Here is a 24,341-nt window from a genome sequence, read left to right on the forward strand (position 1 = left end):
CCATCCCCTGAAGCATACATAAGCCCTCCGGAACCGTACGGAGGCTGTGTTGAGACGTGCGCAGATTTCCTCATGCAGTGTTCGCTCGTCTTTTCACAGCGTCCTGTCATGTACAAGTCAGACGCCAGCCGGGTGGCTTATGTTATTAGTCTGCTTCGAGGAGAGGCACGCGCCTGGGCTACGGCGCTTTGGGAGCAGAATTCACGGCTCCTAACGTCTTATGCTGAGTTTATACGGGAGTTCAAACAAGTTTTGACCATCCCAACAGAGGCGAGACCGCTTCGAGCGTGCTGCTGTCAATGAGACAGGGGCGCCGCAGCGCAGCCGAGTATGCAGTCGACTTCCGCGCCGCCTTCGTAAATGGACTGTCTCTGGTCCTGAAGGAGCACCTGCTGGCTAAGGAGGAACCGCGGGATTTTGACGGGCTTGTCGATTTGGTTATACGCTTAGACAACCGTTTGAATGAGCATTGTCGGGAGCAGGCCGGGGGGCGTGACCGGGCACGAGCCGTCCCTCCCCCTTCCGGTTCCGAAAGGGTGACGTCGTCCCCACGCTTCACTGCCAGAGAGCTCCGTGTGGCTATACACATGCACACCACATGTGTGCTACGATCCTTTGTGGGGATTTAACCCTTCACACCCCAGCACTGGTAGACACGGGGTCGGAAGGGAATCTGCTGGATAGCAGATGGGCAAAGGAAGTAGGGCTCCCCCTGGTGGCTCTGCCGGCACCATTGCAGGTGCGAGCACTAGATGGCACCCTGCTTCCATTAATCACACATCAGACACAGCCAGTGACCTTGGTTGTGTCTGGAAATCACAGGGAGGAGATAGTGTTCCATGTAACACCTTCTACCTCCCGAGTGATTTTGGGATTTCCATGGATGGTGAAGCACAATCCCCGGATAGATTGGCCGTCCGGGGTTGTGACGCAGTGGAGCGAAACCTGCCACCGGGAGTGTTTAGGATCCTCGGTTCCTCCCGGCACGACGGCTAATGAGGAGGTTAAAGTCCCCCCCAATCTATCGGCGGTGCCAAAGGAGTACCACGATCTTGCTGACGTTTTCAGCAAAGATCTGGCGCTCACTCTTCCCCCGCACCGACCGTATGATTGTGCCATCGATTTGGTCCCGGGCGCTGAGTACCCGTCCAGTAGGTTGTACAACCTCTCACGTCCGGAAGGCGAATCAATGGAGACCTACATCCGGGACTCTTTAGCTGCGGGGCTGATCGAGAACTCCACCTCCCCGATGGGTGCTGGTTTCTTTTTTGTGGGCAAAAAGGACGGCGAACTCCGTCCATGCATTGATTACAGAGGGCTGAACGAGATCACGGTTCGCAACCGATACCCGTTACCTCTGTTGGATTCAGTGTTCACGCCCCTGCATGGAGCCCAAATTTTCACTAAATTGGATCTTAGAAATGCGTATCACCTGGTTCGGATCCGGAAGGGAGACGAATGGAAGACGGCATTTAACACCCCATTAGGTCACTTTGAGTACCTGGTCATGCCGTTCGGCCTCACTAATGCCCCCGCGACGTTCCAAGCTTTGGTAAATGACGTCTTGCGGAACTTCCTGCATCGGTTCGTCTTCGTATATCTGGACGATATACTCATCTTTTCCCCGGACCCTGAGACCTATGTCCGGCATGTACATCAGGTCCTACAGCGGTTGTTGGAGAACTGGCTGTTTGTGAAGGGCGAGAAGTGCCACCGCACTTCTTTGTCCTTCCTGGGGTTCATCATCTCCTCCAACTCCGTCGCCCCTGATCCGGCCAAGGTTGCGGCGGTGAGAGATTGGCCCCAACCAACAAGCCGCAGGAAATTGCAGCAGTTCCTCGGCTTTGCAAATTTCTACAGGAGGTTCATTAAAGGTTACAGTCAGGTAGTTAGCCCCCTGACTGCCCTGACCTCCACCAAGGTCCCCTTCGCCTGGTCGGATCGGTGCGAAGCCGCGTTCCAGGAGTTGAAACGGCAGTTCTCGACTGCACCAGTTCTTGTGCAGCCTGATCCTGATCGCCAGTACATAGTGGAAGTGGACGCCTCTGACTCAGGGATAGGAGCCGTGCTGTCCCAGAGCGTGGAGGCTGATAAGGTTTTCCATCCTTGTGCCTATTTTTCCCACAGGTTGACCCCAGCTGAACGGAACTATGACGTCGGCAATCGGGAGCTCCTCGTGGTGAAGGAGGCTCTTGAAGAGTGGAGACACCTGCTGGAGGGGGCATTGTTGCCTTTCACGGTTTTCACGGACCATCGGAACCTGGAGTACATCCGGACCGCCAAGCGGCTGAACCCCAGGCAAGCCCGCTGGTCTCTGTTCTTCGGGCGCTTTGACTTCCGGATCACGTACCGCCCCGGGACCAAGAACCAAAAATCAGATGCATTGTCCCGGGTGCACGGAGAAGAAGCCAAAGCGGGGCTGTCGAACCCCACCGAGACCATCATCCCCGAGTCCACTGTCGTGGCCTCCCTCACCTGGGACGTGGAGAAGACCGTCCGGGAGGCCCTGGCAAGGAGCCCGGACCCGGGGACCGGCCCCAAGAACAGACTGTACGTCCCACCAGAGGCAAGAGCTGCCGTATTGGACTTCTGTCACGGGTCCAAGCTGTCCTGTCATCCCGGAGTGCGTAGGACCGTGGCAGTAGTCCAGCAGCGCTTCTGGTGGGCGTCCCTGGAAACCGACATCCGGGACTACGTCCAGGCCTGTACCATCTGCGCCAGGGGCAAGGCAGACCATCAGAGGACTTCGGGACTCCTCCAACCCCTGCCGGTGCCTCATCGCCCCTGGTCTCACATCGGCCTGGACTTCATCACGGGCCTCCCGCCGTCCCAGGGCAACACCGTAATTCTCACGATAGTGGACCGGTTCTCCAAGGCGGCCCACTTCGTGGCCCTCCCGAAGCTCCCGACGGCCCAGGAGACGGCAGACCTCCTGGTCCACCACGTCATGCGGCTGCATGGGATACCATCGGACATTGTTTCAGATCGTGGTCCCCAGTTCTCTTCGCAGGTGTGGAAGAGTTTCTGTAAGGAGCTGGGGGCCACCGTGAGTCTCTCGTCCGGGTACCACCCCCGGACAAACGGCCAGGCAAAGCGGGCTAACCAGGAGCTGGAGCAGGCCCTTCGCTGCGTCACCTCCGCGCACCCGGCGGCCTGGAGTCACCATCTGGCCTGGATCGAGTATGCCCATAACAGCCAAGTTTCGTCTGCTATCGGCCTCTCCCCTTTTGAGGCATGTTTGGGGTACCAGCCCCCATTGTTCCCGCTGGTGGAGGGAGAGGTCGGTGTGCCCTCGGTCCAGGCCCACCTCAGGAGGTGCCGCCGGGTGTGGCGGACCACCCGCTCTGCCCTGTTAAAGGCCCGGACGAGGGCCAAGGCCCATGCGGACCGCCGGCGTTCCCCGGCCCCCACATACCAGCCCGGGCAGGAGGTGTGGCTCTCGACCAAGGACATCCCTCTGTGTGTCGACTCCCCGAAACTGAAAGACAGGTTCATTGGTCCATTCCGTGTTCTCAAGATCATCAACCCAGCAGTACCTCCTCTTCAGCGGCCCACATAACAGGACCCCCCCCCCTCAATAATAATAATAAAAGGGGATGCAATACAGAACCCTGGGGTTAAATAACCCTGGATAAATAAAAAATAAATACCACTCCTGTGATTCGAACCTGCAATTTATAAAAGCTCTGATTACCAGACGGGAACTTTACCACTGCACTACAATCATTGTCTTATAACAGCAGCATAAAATGCCTAATATCAACAAGGAGATAAACAGATTTTTTTTTTAAAAGAGAAAAAAAGCACCGTAATAACTGACAAAGTTTGTTACAATGTATTTTTGGTGATACGTGACTGTGCGTATTTGTGGCGCTGTTAGCTCGTCATAGTCCTGCAATGTGCATGTTCTGCTGGACATGCATGTTGGGCCAGACACGCGTGACATTCAGATCACCAGCTGTGTGATCTGACGGGCCATTTCACATGGAGCAGCCTGCTGAGGTGCGCTGTGTGTGGCCGCTGCACCCCAGCTGTGTGCGCTCAGACGTGGCTGTCTGGACCCCATGTAATCATGTCTGTAAATACATATCAGCATGTCATGTGTGCTCTCTCCCTGCATGCCGTATGTGTGTGGAGGGAGGGGTGGGGGGGCGCACCACATGTGCACATGTGCGATACACATGCACACCACATGTGTGTTGCTTTTTGCGACGCCACACCCGTGGGGGTACTTAGACAAAATTCACATCCAGCTCAAAAGTGATCATCTGCTCACTATTTTCATGCTAACAGCTGTTTTTCAGCCGCTGGTGTGCATGAATGGTTGTAGCAATAGCTGTACGAGGTGTCTGAGGCGGCTCTGATTTTGCACGAGTGGCATTTAACTCCTCCTTCATGCATCATTCTGCTGCAATCACGTTATGTGTGAAGGGGCCCTAAATTATAGCTACCATAGGTCACTCTATACAGCCTCTAAAGGAATACACCATTCCAACATGCTGTCAATTAATATGAAAGGGATATATTTTATGTAGCAGCATACCCTTGAATCATCCACAAATCTAATAAATATAGTATGCTTATGTACATACTAATGATAAAACCTTCTCACCCTACCTTCTGAACTTTATTAAAGTGAGTCAAAGCTTGCAAACATACTTTCCAGACTTGATATGCGGTCATGATGCATCCTGACTTCCAAGTTCTGAGTTGGAAATGCAGTACATGACAGAGACATGCTCTTGGAACACAAAAAGTCAAGCAGTTGCTTTTGAGCAGGACAATCAATGTCAGCTGGGGATGGTCAAAGGTTTTTCTGTTATTTTAACTCCAAAATACACTCTCTAAGTCTCTGCATCTGCACACAGCAGCAATGCAAGTGGGAGTGTATTTGGTCTAGGACTGCCACGACTAGTCAACGAGTCACAACTACGTTGACTATTGAAACCGTCAACAACTAATTTAGCAGTCGACGAGTCATTTGCTTTGATACTTGAACCAGTGAAGCAGTGCTTCGATGGATCTTTGCTTTGCTCCTCTTCAGAAGTGGCAACTCCACTTCCTATCCCCTCTCAAAGCCATTAAAATATGTCAATCGTGAGTCACTTTTGTGCAAATTAAAGTGATTAACTGAGACTCCTGTCTTGTTGAGAGAAAGAAACAAGAAATGTCCTCCGTTCCGTTGCTCCAAATGCTGTGCCGCTGAGTCAAGTTAGAAAGATAGAGTCCGCTCGGAATTAATAACGTCAAAGCAAATCGCCATTTAAATCAAATGACACCTCTTTCCAAACGTTCACTGAAAAAAATTATACTTTGGATCAACTTAAAAAAAATGATGTACAGTGGGGCAAAAAAGTATTTAGTCAGTCCCTGATTGTGCAAGTTCTCCTACTTAGAAAGATGAGAGAGGTCTGTAATTTTCAACATAGGTACACTTCAACTATGAGAGACAAAATGAGAAAAAAAAAATCCAGGAAATCACATTGTAGGATTTTTAAAGAATTTATTTGTAAATTATGGCATAAATTATCATCTTTCTAAGTAGGAGAACTTGCACAATCAGGGGCTGACTAAATACTCTTTTACCCCACTGTGATTTGTTACAGCTAATTTTGTTTTCATTTTTCACAATGTATATTTATGATTTGGTAAAGTGATTCCAGCAAATTTAAACTGATAACCACAATTTTCCATTAGAGCAATGTAAATAAGTACTTTGAATGAAGTGCACTGATGTTTCACTTTTTTCAGTGTTGTAATACAAGCAATAAACTGCAATCGATCAAAATGTATTTTTTTCCTCCCAAAATGAGACGTCCTGGCTGACGTGCAGCAAACCTGCAGACTACAGCAGCCAGCTGAGCTTAGAGGTATGGAGTGACATCCATGCCTTTAATGTCTGAAAGGAAATGCTTTTGACAAAAACTACAGATTTTTTTCTACCTATGTCCAGAGATCAAGGGTCCAGTGACCAATTTCATATTTATTTACTTTAAGACTTAATAAAATGTTGTTGGCATAAAAAACCTGTAAAGCCTACTTGTAGCACACAGAAAATTCACATGATCCGCATGATCCGACTAGTCGACTAATCCCAAAAATAATCGTTGACTAGTCGACTATTAAAATAGTCGTTTGTGGCAGCTCTAATTTGGTCGGATGGCTCCTTCCATCTATGTGTGAACAAAATAACTCAAAGCATATAGAAGGACGCATTGATTTGATAGCGAGAGAGAGAGAGAGAGAGAGAGAGAGAGAGAGAGAGAGAGAGAGAGAGAGAGAGAGAGAGAAAGAGGAATCAGTTCAAAGTCAAGTTAAAATCTTATGTAAGGGTATTCTGAGGAAGCTGTGAAAAGATACACATCTGGTTACTATTAAACAATAATGTGAAATCATATATCAAATTTCGTAAATTGGTAAGCTAACCTTTGACACTGGTTGAACATGAAAGGTCAAACTCATTTTGAATGGCTGTTTGGAGGAACCAGTTGTGAACAACAACAAAAATTATTCTTATTCTTCTTATTATTATTACTTGTATTAAGAAGGTCTGGGGTGGTGGCCAAGTGGTTAAAGCGCTTGGTTTCAGTGCAGAAGGTCCCGGGTTCAAATCCCACTCCTGCCACATTTCTCCATGTAATGTGGAGTTGCGTCAGGAAGGGCATCCGGTGTAAAACCTGTGCCAATTCAACATGCAGATCCACCTTGGATTTGCTGTGGCAACCCCAAGTGCAAACAAGGGAGCAGCTGAAGGGACTTTTTTTTTTATTAAGAAGGTCTGGGTTGGGTTTCCTCTCTTCCACTCCGGTTTCCTCCCACCACCAAAAACATACACATTGGGGTGTGCTGCTTTCTCTGTCCTTGACCACAGCAGATTCTCTACATCTGGAGTTGGTCCTTGGGTGCAGGACTGTGCCCACTACTCCTCATGATTGGATTGTAGCTCACTCTAATTATGATGGGTTAAATGCAGAGGACACACCATCCAACTCAGCTTCACGTTGAATGGCACATTCCAATTTTCGATGGTACGTTCCAACTTTCAGCAAATTAAAATATTCTTTCCATTGCACAAATTAAAAACATTCATTGTGTGTTTTATATGACACCTTCATAGATCCACGCCATTTGATATTTTACTTAAAATCAGAAAGGTGTTTCTTCTACAAGAAAGTGAAAGAAAGAAAGTGAAAAACTCAGTCCACCCTTCAGGGGACTCACAGGCACACCCCTGAGTTCAGTGAGTGTAAAATCAAACAGCTGCTTTCCTCAATCCACCAAAAAGCTGTGACAAGAACTTGTCTAATTCTTTATCTGACAGCGCTTCAACAGCTGCTGAAGATATCCCATTGAACACTGTGGCGACTTGATTGAGCTTCCTCGTATCAATGAAGTATTGTTACAAAAAGCTAATGGACGCATTCAAAAGAGTGAAACATATGGCACAAATAATACACGGCCAAGAGAACCAAAATCTAAGACATATGACGTCATAAATACAGTGGGACAAAAATAGATGCCTCATGACATACAACCCACCAATCAAATGAAAAGGATCAATTTAGATGGCACATAAAGCAACATTAAAAATGCATAAAATACAAATCTACAATACTGAGGCATAGTTACTAATATGAAATTTTAGATCATCTTTCTCAAAGTTACATGACCTTATCTATATCTATATCTATATCTATATCTATCTATATATATATATATATATATATATATATATATATATATATATATATATATATATATATATATATATATATATATATCAAGGTCATAGCTGTTTAACTCAAACAGTTTGAAGCCAATATGGATTAAACACGGCATTAAGATATAAGTGGGTCAGCTTTGGACAGAACTGGTGGGATGTTAAGTCCATAAAGAACCACATTACTGCATCACAGAATCTTAAAAAATGTGGTGTTGAACATGTAGGTTTAACTATACTTTATACACTAATTACCATTTTTGTTTATCGTGTTAGCTTGCTGGGTACGGTTGGCTTATTCACGGCTAATTTAGCTCTTCTACTATAACTAGCTTATTTTATTTACAATTTTATTTTACATGGTGTAGGTTTTTAATGATTTATCAGTTTATGTGTTCTTTTAAAGATATCAACATATAGTACCTAAGTTCTTAGGTTTCCATTTGATAACATAATGATTATATTTGTTATTTTCCTATAGTGTGCTAGTAGGCTCCACAGCCTGTCTAGTGGATTTTTATTTTGTTTTAGCACTGTTGTCGTGCGTTACCTGTGCTGCTCCACAGCCTGTCTAGTGGATTTTTATTTTTATTTTATTTTTTAGCACTGTTGTTGTGCGTTACCTGTGCTGCTCCACAGCCTGTCCAGTGGATTTTTATTTTTATTTTATTTTTTAGCACTGTTGTTGTGCGTTACCTGTGCTGCTCCACAGCCTGTCTAGTGGATTTTTATTTTATTTTAGCACTGTTGTCGTGCGTTACCTGTGCTGCTCCACAGCCTGTCTAGTTGATTTTTATTTTATTTTAGCACTGTTGTTGTGCGTTACCTGTGCTGCTCCACAGCCTGTCTAGTGGATTTTTATTTTATTTTAGCACTGTTGTCGTGCGTTACCTGTGCTGCTCCACAGCCTGTCTAGTGGATTTTTATTTTGTTTTAGCACTGTTGTCGTGCGTTGCCTGTGCTGCTCCACAGCCTGTCCAGTGGATTTTTATTTTTATTTTATTTTTTAGCACTGTTGTTGTGCGTTACCTGTGCTGCTCCACAGCCTGTCTAGTGTCGGATTCCCTGTTTGGGAATCCGCTAGCTTAGCATAGCTACTAGCTCTTAGCCGTTTTAGCATGGCGGCTTCTCCTGTCTCTCCTGCACTTTTCTGCTCTGGGTGTGAAATGTTTAGTTATTCCTCGGCCTCTTTTAGCAGTAACGGTACTTGTAATAAGTGCAGCTTATTCGTAGCTTTGGAGGCCAGGCTGGGCGAATTGGAGGCTCGGCTCCGCACCGTGGAAAATTCTACAGCTAACCAGGCCCCTGTAGTCGGTGCGGACCAAGGTAGCTTAGCCGCCGTTAGTTCCCCCCTGGCAGACCCCGTGCAGTCGGGAAGGCAGGCTGACTGGGTGACTGTGAGGAGGAAGCGTAGCCCTAAACAGAAGCCCCGTGTACACCGTCATCCCGTTCACATCTCTAACCGTTTTTCCCCACTCGACGATACACTCGCCGAGGATCAAACTCTGGTTATTGGCGACTCTGTTTTGAGAAATGTGAAGTTAGCGACACCAGCAACCATTGTCAATTGTCTTCCGGGGGCCAGAGCAGGCGACATCGAAGGACATTTGAAATTGCTGGCTAAGGCTAAGCGTAAATTTGGTAAAATTGTAATTCACGTCGGCAGTAATGACACTCGGTTACGCCAATCGGAGGTCACTAAAATTAACATTGAATCGGTGTGTAACTTTGCAAAAACAATGTCGGACTCTGTTGTTTTCTCTGGGCCCCTCCCCAATCAGACCGGGAGTGACATGTTTAGCCGCATGTTCTCCTTGAATTGCTGGCTGTCTGAGTGGTGTCCAAAAAATGAGGTGGGCTTCATTGATAATTGGCAAAGCTTCTGGGGAAAACCTGGTCTTGTTAGGAGAGACGGCATCCATCCCACTTTAGAGGGAGCAGCTCTCATTTCTAGAAATCTGGCCAATTTTTTGGGATCCTCCAAACTGTGACTGTCTAGCGTTGGGACCAGGAGGCAGAGCTGTGGTCTTATACACCTCTCTGCAGCTTCTCTCCCCCTGCCATCCCCTCGTTGCCCCATCCCCATAGAGACGGTGCCTGCTCCCAGACCACCAATAACTAGCAAAAATCTATTTAAGCATAAAAATTCAAAAAGAAAAAATAATATAGCACCTTCAATTGCACCACAGACTAAAACAGTTAAATGTGGTCTATTAAACATTAGGTCTCTTTCTTCTAAGTCCCTGTTGGTAAATGATATAATAATTGATCAACGTATTGATTTATTCTGCCTAACAGAAACTTGGTTACAGCAGGATGAATATGTTAGTTTAAATGAGTCAACACCCCCGAGTCACACTAACTGTCAGAATGCTCGTAGCACGGGCCGGGGCGGAGGATTAGCAGCAATCTTCCATTCCAGCTTATTAATTAATCAAAAACCTAGACAGAGCTTTAATTCATTTGAAAGCTTGTATCTTAGTCTTGTCCATCCAAATTGGAAGTCCCAAAAACCAGTTTTATTTGTTATTATCTATCGTCCACCTGGTCGTTACTGTGAGTTTCTCTGTGAATTTTCAGACCTTTTGTCTGACTTAGTGCTTAGCTCAGATAAGATAATTATAGTGGGCGACTTTAACATCCACACAGATGCTGAGAATGACAGCCTCAACACTGCATTTAATCTATTATTAGACTCTATCGGCTTTGCTCAAAAAGTAAATGAGTCCACCCACCACTTTAATCATATTTTAGATCTTGTTCTGACTTATGGTATGGAAATAGAAGACTTAACAGTATTCCCTGAAAACTCCCTTTTGTCTGATCATTTTTTAATAACATTTACATTTACCCTGATGGACTACCCTGCAGTGGGGAATAAGTTTCATTACACTAGAAGTCTTTCAGAAAGCGCTGTAACTAGGTTTAAGGATATGATTCCTTCTTTATGTTCTCTAATGTCATATACCAACACAGAGCAGAGTAGCTACCTAAACTCTGTAAGGGAGTTAGAGTATCTTGTCAATAGTTTTACATCCTCATTGAAGACAACTTTGGATGCTGTAGCTCCTCTGAAAAAGAGAGCTTTAAATCAGAAGTGTCTGACTCCGTGGTATAACTCACAAACTCGTAGCTTAAAGCAGATAACCCGTAAGTTGGAGAGGAAATGGCGTCTCACTAATTTAGAAGATCTTCACTTAGCCTGGAAAAAGAGTTTGTTGCTCTATAAGAAAGCCCTTCGTGAAGCTAGGACATCTTTCTACTCATCACTAATTGAAGAAAATAAGAACAACCCCAGGTTTCTTTTCAGCACTGTAGCCAGGCTGACAAAGAGTCAGAGCTCTATTGAGCTGAGTATTCCATTAACTTTAACTAGTAATGACTTCATGACTTTCTTTGCTAACAAAATTTTGACTATTAGAGAAAAAATTACTCATAACCATCCCAAAGATGTATCGTTATCTTTGGCTGCTTTCAGTGATGCCGGTATTTGGTTAGACTCTTTCTCTCCGATTGTTCTGTCTGAGTTATTTTCATTAGTTACTTCATCCAAACCATCAACATGCTTATTAGACCCCATTCCTGCCAGGCTGCTCAAGGAAGTCCTACCATTATTTAATGCTTCAATCTTAAATATGATCAATCTATCTTTGTTAGTTGGTTATGTACCACAGGCCTTTAAGGTGGCAGTAATTAAACCATTACTTAAAAAGCCATCACTTGACCCAGCTATCTTAGCTAATTATAGGCCAATCTCCAACCTTCCTTTTCTCTCAAAGATTCTTGAGAGGGTAGTTGTAAAACAGCTAACTGATCACCTGCAGAGGAATGGTCTATTTGAAGAGTTTCAGTCAGGTTTTAGAATTCATCATAGTACAGAAACAGCATTAGTGAAGGTTACAAATGATCTTCTTATGGCTTCGGACAGTGGACTTATCTCTGTGCTTGTTCTGTTGGACCTCAGTGCTGCTTTTGATACTGTTGACCATAAAATTTTATTACAGAGATTAGAGCATGTCATAGGTATTAAAGGCATTGCGCTGCGGTGGTTTGAATCATATTTGTCTAATAGATTACAGTTTGTTCATGTAAATGGGGAATCTTCTTCACAGACTAAAGTTAATTATGGAGTTCCACAAGGTTCTGTGCTAGGACCAATTTTATTCACTTTATACATGCTTCCCTTGGGCAGTATTATTAGACGGTATTGCTTAAATTTTCATTGTTACGCAGATGATACCCAGCTTTATCTATCCATGAAGCCAGAGGATACTCACCAATTAGCTAAACTGCAGGATTGTCTTACAGACATAAAGACATGGATGACCTCTAATTTCCTGCTTTTAAACTCAGATAAAACTGAAGTTATTGTACTTGGCCCCACAAATCTTAGAAGCATGGTGTCTAACCAGATCGTTACTCTGGATGGCATTTCCCTGATCTCTGGTAATACTGTGAGAAATCTTGGAGTTATTTTTGATCAGGATATGTCATTCAAAGCGCATATTAAACAAATATGTAGGACTGCCTTTTTGCATTTACGCAATATCTCTAAAATCAGAAAGGTCTTGTCTCAGAGTGATGCTGAAAAACTAATTCATGCATTTGTTTCCTCTAGGCTGGACTATTGTAATTCATTATTATCAGGTTGTCCTAAAAGTTCCCTAAAAAGCCTTCAGTTGGTTCAGAATGCTGCAGCTAGAGTACTGACGGGGACTAGCAGGAGAGAGCATATCTCACCCGTGTTGGCCTCCCTTCATTGGCTTCCTGTTAATGCTAGAATAGAATTTAAAATTCTTCTTCTTACTTATAAGGTTTTGAATAATCAGGTCCCATCTTATCTTAGGGACCTCATAGTACCATATTACCCCATTAGAGCGCTTCGCTCTCAGACTGCGGGCTTACTTGTAGTTCCTAGGGTTTGTAAGAGTAGAATGGGAGGCAGAGCCTTCAGCTTTCAGGCTCCTCTCCTGTGGAACCAGCTCCCAATTCAGATCAGGGAGACAGATACCCTCTCTACTTTTAAGATTAGGCTTAAAACTTTCCTTTTCGCTAAGGCTTATAGTTAGGGCTGGATCGGGTGACCCTGGACCATCCCTTGGTTATGTTGCTTTAGACGTAGACTGTGTTTCATAATTATTGTATGGCCTTGCCTTGCAATGTGGAGCGCCTTGGGGCAACTGTTTGTTGTGATTTGGCGCTATACAAGAAAAAAGTTGATTGAGTTGATTGATAGTAGAGTTACGTACTTTAGATAGATACCAATACACTCCTATGTTCTGTTTCTATAATAAAATACCAGATTTATAGCTTAGCCTACTAACTATATTTAATTTTACTAATAGTCTATATACTAAATTACCTATACTGCAATCTTCTGCTGTGATGTCTTATCTTTCTTATGTCTTATTATTTATTATACTATATATACTTTTTTCTTGAGCCACTTGGGTGGGTAGGGAGAGTTCCCATGGGATAAAAAAGCTTTTCAACCTACCATCCCTGGTTCTCAAGACCAGGCACCTAAGTGGCTCTACTCTACTCTTTTCTACTCTCCTATTTTACTCTTCCCTTTTAGATATTTAGATATACCTTTATATACTAGCATAGTTCCACCTTAGAATTGTAATATAATATATAAGATATACCTTACTGAATTTTCATGTACTCTAAACCCAAATGCACAAAACCATTCTACTTACTTAAATTTTTCAAGACTGCGTAACTTAAAATATTTTAGTAAGTAGAATGTTTTCTTTTAATACTTTGAGTTTACGCTGCTTAATCTATTGAATTATTTTGTGCATTCGGGTTGACAGTGTAAAATGTAGGTATTGTGCTCTTTGAGTGTCTCCTCTTGTTAGTCTCATTCTTTCTATGCAAGGAAAAATTGCACAATGACACCCTAAAAAACCACCAAAACACAACAGCCTTTTCACTATAACGGCACATTTGTGCCAATTTACAAGCCTAAAAAATTCATATAATTTTTGTTTGCTCTGAAAGGTTTATTTACGGCGTGAAACTGTTCGAAAATGAACTGTCCACGGGAAACAAACCAGAACAAATAACACTGCAACGTATGCGAGGATGCTGTCAGTCATCTAGTCCATTAAGTGCATAACTGTTTACAGAGGGAGTTTACTGTGCACTGAACGGCACATGCATAATTTAAACACGATCCTAAGAGAGCTATTCTTCGAGAGCGAGTGTGCCACCGCTCCTCGCAACTTATTGTACGACGCTACCTCCACCGGCGCAGCCTGCTGCATATAACTGATTATAAATCAACTCACCTGCCTTTTTTTTTTTAGAAATTAGATACTCACAGCTCAGAAGGTATTTTCCAGTGGACGAAAAATGAGCAACAACAATACCCACAACAGAAACACCATCCACTCCAGCCTCCCTGCTGTGCTCCTCACATAACAAAACAATGATCAGAGATGATAGACATCGTGATCTAGCTGTTCCTGGCTGTCTCTCTAAATCGACTGTCTGGGCCCTCAGATGGTTTCATGGAGGACTTTCTCGTCTCTTTGCTTTACTCCTCTCTGAAACTCTTGAAGAGAAAGAATAGACAATGATTTTACAGTGAGTACATCCCATATTGTCTACCCTGGGAGAGTACCTTGTTTTGAAGCCTGTTGGCTGATAGGGCACTTTGCTCGGAAGACTACGGAGTGAAAAGCTTTGAAAGGTGAATGTGGATGAATAATTAATGTATTTGACTTGGGAGAACAATAGTATAGAATAAAAGAGAAACGCTAACATGCCGCTAACAGTAAAACGCTGCTGTGGAGAAAAAGGTGGAAGCAGGAAATAAAGGAGAATGCTCTGGGGCGAGGACAGAGCATCGCTTCAGAGGCAGCTTCGTGCATCACAGGCACATTCTTGTTTCCACACTTGTGCATAACATTGTGTATATATGTATGAACTCGCTCGTAGTACAACCACCAACATGCAGCCTGGGTATCCTTTTTAGTTGTTGTTGTTGTTTTTGCATGGTGGGAAGTAGAAATGTGGCATCTTGAAAGATCCTCACTTTCCGAATTGGATTAACCCCCTCTCTCCCTTTCCGTCTCTCACAAACACCCGCAAGCACACAATGTGCTTGATGCAACTCCTGATAGGGACACACACACACACACACACACACACACAGCTCGTACATGGACACACCACCTATAACATCTGTCTAATCTCCTGTCGAACACGGTGAGCTCGGGGCCAGGGATGACGCCAAGGCCAGACTGGGCCCCGGGCTTTTAACGCAGCTCGGCAATAGATGGATCTGCAGTACACACCGAACAAACAAATCCTTAAAAACACATAATCTGTGACACTTTGGCTGCTTACCCATTTAAAAATTCACTGCTACCTACTGAAAAAGAAAAAAAAATCAGGATTTGATATGGCTGCAGGCAGCGTGTGGTAGGTTTGACAGGGGGGTGGGGGGGTCAATCAAATTTGCAGTAAACAAAACAAATTAAGGTGCTGTGAAAAGCATTTTTATCATGCCACCACTTTTCTTTTGACACTTTGCTTGGTGTGTTTTTTGCAGATATATGAAAGAGGTGTTAATTGTGTGTTCTCACCTGTGTCTGGTGTCCCGGTTCCTGATAACATGCCACGAAGTAGCGTTTAAAGAGGAGAAGAGAAAACAGAAACAATCATTGAAGATGCCAACATGAGCTGCGTGCGTTTTCATAGGCTACAATACATCAATTTTCCACTCATAAAGCTGGATTACGGTTGATTTAGACTGCTGTATTGTTTCCCATTAAATATTAACCTAAACAGGAACCTCTTTAGCTTTTCTTCCCAGAGGGTAGATGAGTATCAAATGAAGGCTCGCTGAAACCTCGATCTGAACCAGAAATATTAGTCAGAGAAACAATAATAACGGAGAATGAGAGAGTAAAGTTACATAAGGAGAACGTTTTACATATTTTGTATATATATATATATATCTTCGTTCAGCTCTTCTTACATCCTAAAGAGGCAGATTAGAGTGAGTGATGTTTGAGCGGTGCACACACTGGATTTTTTGTGAAGACAAACTTCTGTCGAGATCATACAGATTGCATATTAACCAGACTAACCCACATCAGCCAAGATCATTTTCTTTTAATTGTGCTGAAGTCAATCCAAAGATTAAAATCCCTGCTGCCACACGTTTACTGTTGTTGTGCAAATGAAATGGTCTGAGGAAATCAATTAAGTTTAGAAAACTCAAACAAACAATTAACTAATTCCACTTGATGTATCCAAAATTAAAGGTTTGAAGTAAATAGACTGCATATATATATATAGCACTTTTCCATCTGCATCAGACGCTCAAAGTGCTTTACACATCAATGCCTCACATTCACCCTGATGTCAGGCTGCTGCCATACAAGGCGCCCGCTACACACCAGGAGCAACTAGGGGATTAAGGACCTTGCTAAAGGGCCCTTAGTGGTTTTCCAGTCAGGTTGGGATTTGAACCAAGGATGCTCTCTTTTTAAGTTTTTTTTAAACTGGCATTTTAGTGTCAGTTTATTTTAATTCAATTCAATTCAATTCAATTTTATTTATATAGCGCCAAATCACAACAAACAGTTGCCCCAAGGCGCTTTATATTGTAAGGCAAGGCCATACAATAATTACGTAAAAACCCCAAAGGTCAAAACGACCCCCTGTGAGCAAGCACTTGGCGACAGTGGGAAGGAAAAACTCCCTTTTAACAGGAAGAAACCTCCAGCAGAACCAGGCTCAGGGAGGGGCAGTCTTCTGCTGGGACTGGTTGGGGCTGAGGGAGAGAACCAGGAAAAAGACATGCTGTGGAGGGGAGCAGAGATCAATCACTAATGATTAAATGCAGAGTGGTGCATACAGAGCAAAAAGAGAAAGAAACACTCAGTGCATTATGGGAACCCCCCAGCAGTCTAAGTCTATAGCAGCATAACTAAGGGATGGTTCAGGGTCACCTGATCCAGCCCTAACTATAAGTTTTAGCAAAAAGGAAAGTTTTAAGCCTAATTTTAAAAGTAGAGAGGGTGTCTGTCTCCCTGATCTGAATTGGGAGCTGGTTCCACAGGAGAGGAGCCTGAAAGCTGAAGGCTCTGCCTCCCATTCTACTCTTACAAACCCTAGGAACTACAAGTAAGCCTGCAGTCTGAGAGCGAAGCGCTCTATTGGGGTGATATGGTACTATGAGGTCCCTAAGATAAGAAGGGACCTGATTATTCAAAACCTTATAAGTAAGAAGAAGAATTTTAAATTCTATTCTAGAATTAACAGGAAGCCAATGAAGAGAGGCCAATATGGGTGAGATATGCTCTCTCCTTCTAGTCCCCGTCAGTACTCTAGCTGCAGCATTTTGAATTAACTGAAGGCTTTTCAGGGAACTTTTAGGACAACCTGATAATAATGAATTACAATAGTCCAGCCTAGAGGAAATAAATGCATGAATTAGTTTTTCAGCATCACTCTGAGACAAGACCTTTCTAATTTTAGAGATATTGCGTAAATGCAAAAAAGCAGTCTTACATATTTGTTTAATATGCGCTTTGAATGACATATCCTGATCAAAAATGACTCCAAGATTTCTCACAGTATTACTAGAGGTCAGGGTAATGCCATCCAGAGTAAGGATCTGGTTAGACACCATGTTTCTAAGATTTGTGGGGCCAAGTACAATAACTTCAGTTTTATCTGAGTTTAAAAGCAGGAAATTAGAGGTCATCCATGTCTTTATGTCTGTAAGACAATCCTGCAGTTTAGCTAATTGGTGTGTGTCCTCTGGCTTCATGGATAGATAAAGCTGGGTATCATCTGCGTAACAATGAAAATTTATTTTATTGTTCTATATTTCTATGTGTTGTTTTTATTGTCTATTTATATCGTGTGAAGCACTTTGTGACCTTGGTCTGTGAAAAGTGCTATATAAATAAAGCTTACTTACTTTCTTACTCTTGTCTCAAGCCCACCGCTTAACCACTAGACCATCACCTCCCCTGAAGTATTCATAATATTTCTGCAACTCACTTGAAATGTAGTAATAATAATAATAATAATAATAATAATAATAATAATAATAATAATAATAATAATAATAATAATAATAATAATAACAAGATAGCCCTTATTGTCATTGTATACATATACATACATACAATGAAATTTTCCCTCTGCATTTAACCCATCCTAATTACAGTTAGACACAATCCAACCACTCGGAGCAGAGGGCAGCCACAGTCCGGCACCTCGGGGACCAACTTTAGATGTAGAGATGCTGCCTTGGTCAGGGGCAGAGAAAGCAGCAGGACCTAAATATGTATGTTTCATGCAATCAAAAATGAAGAAACAAACAAAAACATTTGTGTATTATCCACACAGGATCTTATTTTTTTACCTAATGTGCTCATCTCATGAAGACATCAGCTAGGCTCTTGTCTAATGAAGAGCCCGCTCCCATGTCATGAACACATCAGCTGGCATGGCATGTCCAGCACACAGTGATCTGCTGGTGACCGCGTTGCAAATGTAATGTGTTTTAATTATTACAATGTGGGGAAATCCTGCATTTACACGTGCCTCATGGTGGTGTCCAGCATTGCAGTGCGCTGACGCGGCGGTCAGCTGACAGGCACTGCATGTCCACAGCAAAGCGTATGAGCAAAGTGATCACATATGAATGAGTTCATGCCTTTACCCTTATGTGTTTTATTTCATTTCCACTCTTTCTGTCTGTCATGTAAACTACAATTAACATGGTGGAAGTGACATCAGCCTGCCCGGCCGGCTCATTAGTTTCACACAGTGCGCGCTCAGACGCTGGCCGGTCCTCATGTGATCGTGTCTGTACGTAATTATCAGCATGTCCTGAGGGCATGTGCACCCACCCACACATGTGCATTGCATGTTCACCAGCTGAGTTGCAGTGCACAGCGGTCAGCTGTTCCAGCAGCGCACTGCGCTGGACAGTGACCGGGCTCCGGGACCCTCAGCCACAGCTGACAATGTTGGATTCATGGTGTGCGTGTGTGTATGTGTGTTTTGGGGGAGGGGGGACACACACTCCACAAGCCACTAGTGTTGCACTCAGACAATTTTCACAGACAACTTGAATACGGTCATTTGCACTCCAACCTCATGCCAATAATGTGAATAGCCCCGCCTTTTATAAGAGGCCAGGAAGATGTGTTGGATGTTCATGTGTGGCACCTGGAATTTGGCCAGCACCTGCCGAGAGAGAGTCAAAAGGACACTCGCTGCCTTTTGGCCGCTGGTGTGCGCGAAAGGTTGTGGCAACAGCTGTACGAGGTGTTTGAGGTGGCTCCAATTTTTCACGAGTGGCATGTGATTCCTCCTTTGTGCACAATTGGCTTCAGTCGTGTTACAGTGCTGTGAAAAAGTGTTTGCCCCCTTGACCCTTTACATGTTAGATTTTTATTAGGACATCAAAAAACAAAACAAAAATTCAGGCCTTGTATATTAGAATTTCCAAAATCCTGCTCTTTAAACTCACGGGGAAAGTAAATCTCTACAGTTTGATATAAATTAATTAAAAATCTAAAAGCCAAAATGATGGTGTGAGTAAGTAAGTGCCCCCCTTTAGTATAGCACATGTAAACCATCAGTTTAATATACAGTTTTCTTCGCAGAAAATCCTAACCAAGATTTAATTGTTTATTGTATATTTAACAATGAAAAAAACATTGAGATTATTTATCTCTTTTTCAAGGGTAACTTGGCCAAGATAGATAATAAAATACCTTTAACCAGTGACAGATACCAAGAGATTCATTCATTATGGTACTTAAAAGGGTCTGCTGAAAAGGTTCCGCTTCCAATACTATTATTTTAATAACAAGTAAGATATTGAAGTGAAACTAACACAAGAACAGTTTTTGCCTGCAGTTCCAGGCTTACAAGAATCACAGTTGATGTAACACATGCTCAGTAGTTGGTAAAATACCCTTGGCCGCACAAGCATGCAATCAATCAAAGAGTGCGTAGAATGTGACCTTTTGACCCCTTAGAATAAGCCAAAGTTAGCCATTTATGAACTTGTCCAAGGTTTGTGTCCCAAGAATGCTCTCTTTGAATTTGAAGACCCTGGCAGTAATAGAACTGGAGTTATGTTGAGTGTGTAGAAAGAGTGTGACCTTTTGACCCCTTAGAATAGGTCAAGGTTGCCCATGTTTGAACTTGTCCAAGGTCTGTGTCCCAAGAATGCTCCTTGTGAATTTGGTGACCCTGGCAGTAATAGGACTGGACTTATCTTGATCACAGATGGACGGACAGAGTCTTCACAATAACCAATGGCCATATTTGGCCTCGGGTCACATTCATCGACAAATGTGTTGTCTATGGCAACCCATGTGTGGATGCAACCCAGTCTCATGATATTTTGTGATGGCATCACGAAAAGTATCGAATCTATGGTTTGTGATACCATCATGAAAAGTGCCTTATTTTTGTGACAGGAGCACTACTTCATTTCGTTAAGGGAGTATGCAATGCGGGGTGACATGGCGGGCGGGGTGGGGGTGGGGGGGTCTGGGGGAGTTATGGTTAGAGTTAGGGGGAAGAGGTAGGGTTAGAAGTAGTAAAATAAAAAAAACAGCGTCATGAAAATGTGACTCATGTCATGACGGGGGCACAAAAAAAAGCATGACAGTCAGGAGGTGGTGAAGGAGTTTGAAGGGCAAAAATCCAGTCACGGTGAGTCTACATGGCGAGAACTGCAAATACACCCCATAATGTCCACCGAAGCATATCATCAAGTGTGGGTGTGATGGCACAGTCCTCACGGAATTTTTAGAACACAGTAACACTGTCAACTGATATGTGGACTGTTTGCAAAAAGCTGTGGAAAATGTAATTCTTCAGCATGGCAATGCTCGTCCACATACAAGTCAAGAAATAAAGGATACATTGGAGCCAAATCTTACCACACCCGTCATACAGTCCAGATCTCATCCCCCAGACTCTTCATTTTCCTTGAGCTGAACACTAATGATGCAGAGGTGCAAACAGCAGTGCATTGCTGGTGCAGAGAGAAGACACTTGAGTTCTTCACTGATGGGATTAAAAAAACTCCTCCGGGGTTGGAGTAAGTGTGTGGCAAGGGAAGGTGACTACATGGAAAGGTAATGACACTGCCTGATAGAGGACATTCCAAGCTTTAAGCAGATATGTGATTCATGTATTGATCTTGCTTGTGATTGAAATAATCACGTAGGAGGCAGAATTTTTCAGCTGACCTTCGTATAAGAACATTAAAATCAGGCAGAGAGACCAGGGGCCTCATGTACCAAGCTTGCGTATGCACAAAAATGTGGTGTAAGGCCATCTCCATGCAAATATTCAGGTGTATCAAAAGTGAAATGACCGTGGAAATGTGTAGTGCACCACGCCAAGTTCATGGCTGGTGTACACACGTTTCTACAGCTATCGTGCCACCTCCGACACACATAGAGGTGACGCAGGGAGTCATTAATAGTGTGAAAAGAAGACGTCATCAGAGTGATGTGCACATCAGAGACACACTTAGGAACAATTAACGCAACCACGTGTTTGCAATTCTATGGGTGGATATAAAAGCATGTGCAAAGTGATGTGTAAAATGGCACTAAAATGGCTGCATTAGTGATGGTAGAGGACCTTGCAAATGGTGCAATCTGACATGAGCGAGCATTCAGGGAACACGAGGAATTACTTGCAAATGACAATAATTGGCTCATAAGCCAATTTTGTTTACCAAGGCCACTGTTGCTGGAGTTGTGCACAGAACTGCGGTGGCACTAGAATGCATACAGCAAGGAGCCAGGGGTTGTCTGTGCCCACGCAGGTGCTGACCATGCTGGGTTTCCAGGCAACAGGGGCATTCCAGTGGGAGCTGGCGGATCAGTCAGGAGTGTGCCAGTCAACCTTGAGCCGAGCCATTCCAGCTGTGTGGAATGCAATCATCCGATTGTCATTCAGGTACATCACATTACAACATTAAAGCGCAATTTGCAGAGAGAGCCGGTTTCCCTAATGTAATAGGAGCTATTGACTGCACACATATTGCTATAAAGGTGCCATCACATGACAAATTTGTTTTGTTACTAGGAAACAATTTCTTTCCATCAGTGTTCAAATCATGTGATGCATTGGGTTGGGTTGGGAACAAGCTAGAGGCTGGCACAGTGCACGATGGGTGGTTGCTTAGTGAGTAAATAATTTATTTGTTTAACTGTTCTGAATGAGAACCAGCTCGGGCACAATTGGGCATGTGTGCATTCAAATATGTATTTTGTTATTATTATTGATGGGTTTTTTCTTGATAGTGAAACATGAGGTCCAGAGCATCTTAACAGGCCCTCGACTGTCTCCCTGTGTTCAGTATTTGTCAATGAACGCATTTGTAAAGTTTTGAATGTCATACACTGTCTCTGAGCCCACAGCATTTATGACCTCATACACACTCCCACTAACTTTTTTCCGTTTCATATTTATCCCATTTGACAGGCTAGCAAATATACTATCCCTGCTTGTCTCCACTTCTTTACATTCATCTGTAGCTCACACTTGATATAATTTCTTTTCTGTGTTCATGTTGACTGATCTGATGGAGTGGGGAATCCCAGCTCCCAGGGCCTAGTTAAATGAATTTGCATATTTAAATAGGGTGTGGAAAGGGAGGAGTTTGGTACGTCTGCATGTGTGCTCAATTCCACGTTGATTGGGATGTACAAACAGAACGTGCTTGAATCCTTGCATATGCACACTTTGATACATCTAGATATTTCTGTATGTACAACAGTTTCTGGGTTTTAGCGTACACCATGTTTCAGTAGAAAATCCATGCAAATCTTTGTACATGAGTCCCCAGATCTCCTAATTTCAAGTCTTTTTGACTTCCAAGTGAAGTTCTGTCCATACACTTGAAAGAGACAATAAGACCAAATCTTGATGTGATAAGTGCAGTCAGAACTCTGACCAATCAGTGTGCAAATATATGATGGAAATAACCCAGAATGGTTTTATAACAGCTCCCAGTGCCTGAGAGTATGAACGGTACAAAGGGCTTTACAATTCCTAACTGATCAGCTCTGTCCTACCAACACAAGAATATAACCAGTCTCACTTGAGCTCCAGGATGGTTCTGGTGTATCCATCAGGATGAACTCTGCGGACAAAGTTGAAGTCCCCCACGTAGAGGGAAGCATCAGGGCCGCTGGCTAGTGCCACAGGGGCAAACAGCATCATGTCTCGTGCGGCACCGCTGCAGCTTGGGCCGCAGGGGACACTCCGGTAGAAACCGTTCCCCATCACAGTGGTGATAACTGAGGGCTGCTGGGAAAGGAAGACATTCTCCCCGTTTCCCTTGTGAAGAATACCTGAAGGCAGACAAACACAAAGAAATACCATGTTAAAGCGTTACTGTTCCTATTTGTCTCAAATATAAAGTTAGCCAGTCAACAACTTCAGCAAATGTTTTCAGAAAAAAAACAACCACACACAAAAAGTCTCTTTTATTCACTGTGACATTATTATTATTATCTCAAATAAGAAAACGTATTTCTATACAGTGAACTGCAGAGCATGCCACTCTATTCTATCCTATACTATCTGTGCATCTAAGAATGAGGGCAAGTGTAGCGGCTGACCTACAAGACACAAACTCTTATTTGTCAAACTCAGCACACCATAGAAAAAGAAACGAATAAACATCAATCAAGCCTGCTGTGTGTATGTGACACTAATGAACTGCATGGGCATGGTGTTCAATTAATGTCAAAAGACAAAGCGCACATTTAGATGAAATCAGCACGCATGGGAGGTGTAAAATGTGTATCTGCTGGAAAAGAGACAAACCCTGTGAGGGCACTGTCTTCTCAAATAACAGTTGTTTTTCTGCTGGTGTCTAGTTTGGTTCATCAGGACAAAGCAAGAATGACTGTTAAAAGTAAACCATCCAGTGAGCAAAGATATGAGCCACAGGTTTTATAAGCCTTGTGCACAAAATGCCACAAGTCACATGTTGTCTTTCACCCAAGAATTTTGACAAAACTGCAATGTTTCCAAATCAACACACTAATTAGCATATCCATATATGCCATTATATCTATGTCAATGTAATGGTGGGCAGACGGCACACCTCAACAACATTAAAAGATGGGCCGACACCAGACATGGTTTTAACCTCCGTGTTAAAACATCTACATCCTAGAGCTGAAACCATTAGTTTGCATGCAATGATGGACAAACCCAACACAAGTTACATCAGAGTCTTATCAAATTGTTTTTATGTTTGCTGCAGTAATCTATCCATATTACCCTGAATGGCATATGTATTACTTGTTCTTATGAATTCTATAGATAAACACATAAATGTCATCTACAGAACCATGCTAATGTCATTCTACTTTTTGAGCAATTCGACTGTAATTAATGGAGGACTCAGTAATCATTTTTCTATTTCTTTTGAAAGTATTAAATTTAAAGTGCAATATTCTTTCATGGTGCATTTTTAGTTTTTAAGTGCTAAGATCATTTTAAGTGCAATACTCACTGTAATACAACTCAGCAAAACCTTTTCCCTCATATTTTCAGCAATAATATAGGTTTATATAAATATATA

General features: G+C 43.2%; 1 protein-coding gene across 1 annotated transcript in view; it reads right to left on the bottom strand.

The window, feature by feature from the left end:
- The window catches only part of tenm1 (teneurin transmembrane protein 1), a 728,712-nt gene that overhangs the window by 183,411 nt on the left and 520,960 nt on the right, over positions 1 to 24,341 (bottom strand). Inside the window, 2 exon segments of the mRNA XM_034181415.1 lie at positions 15,319 to 15,339; positions 22,845 to 23,097. Coding sequence (XP_034037306.1) covers positions 15,319 to 15,339; positions 22,845 to 23,097 — 274 coding nt within the window.

This window comes from Thalassophryne amazonica, chromosome 11, assembly GCF_902500255.1.
Source record: "Thalassophryne amazonica chromosome 11, fThaAma1.1, whole genome shotgun sequence".
Lineage (NCBI taxonomy): Eukaryota > Metazoa > Chordata > Actinopteri > Batrachoidiformes > Batrachoididae > Thalassophryne > Thalassophryne amazonica.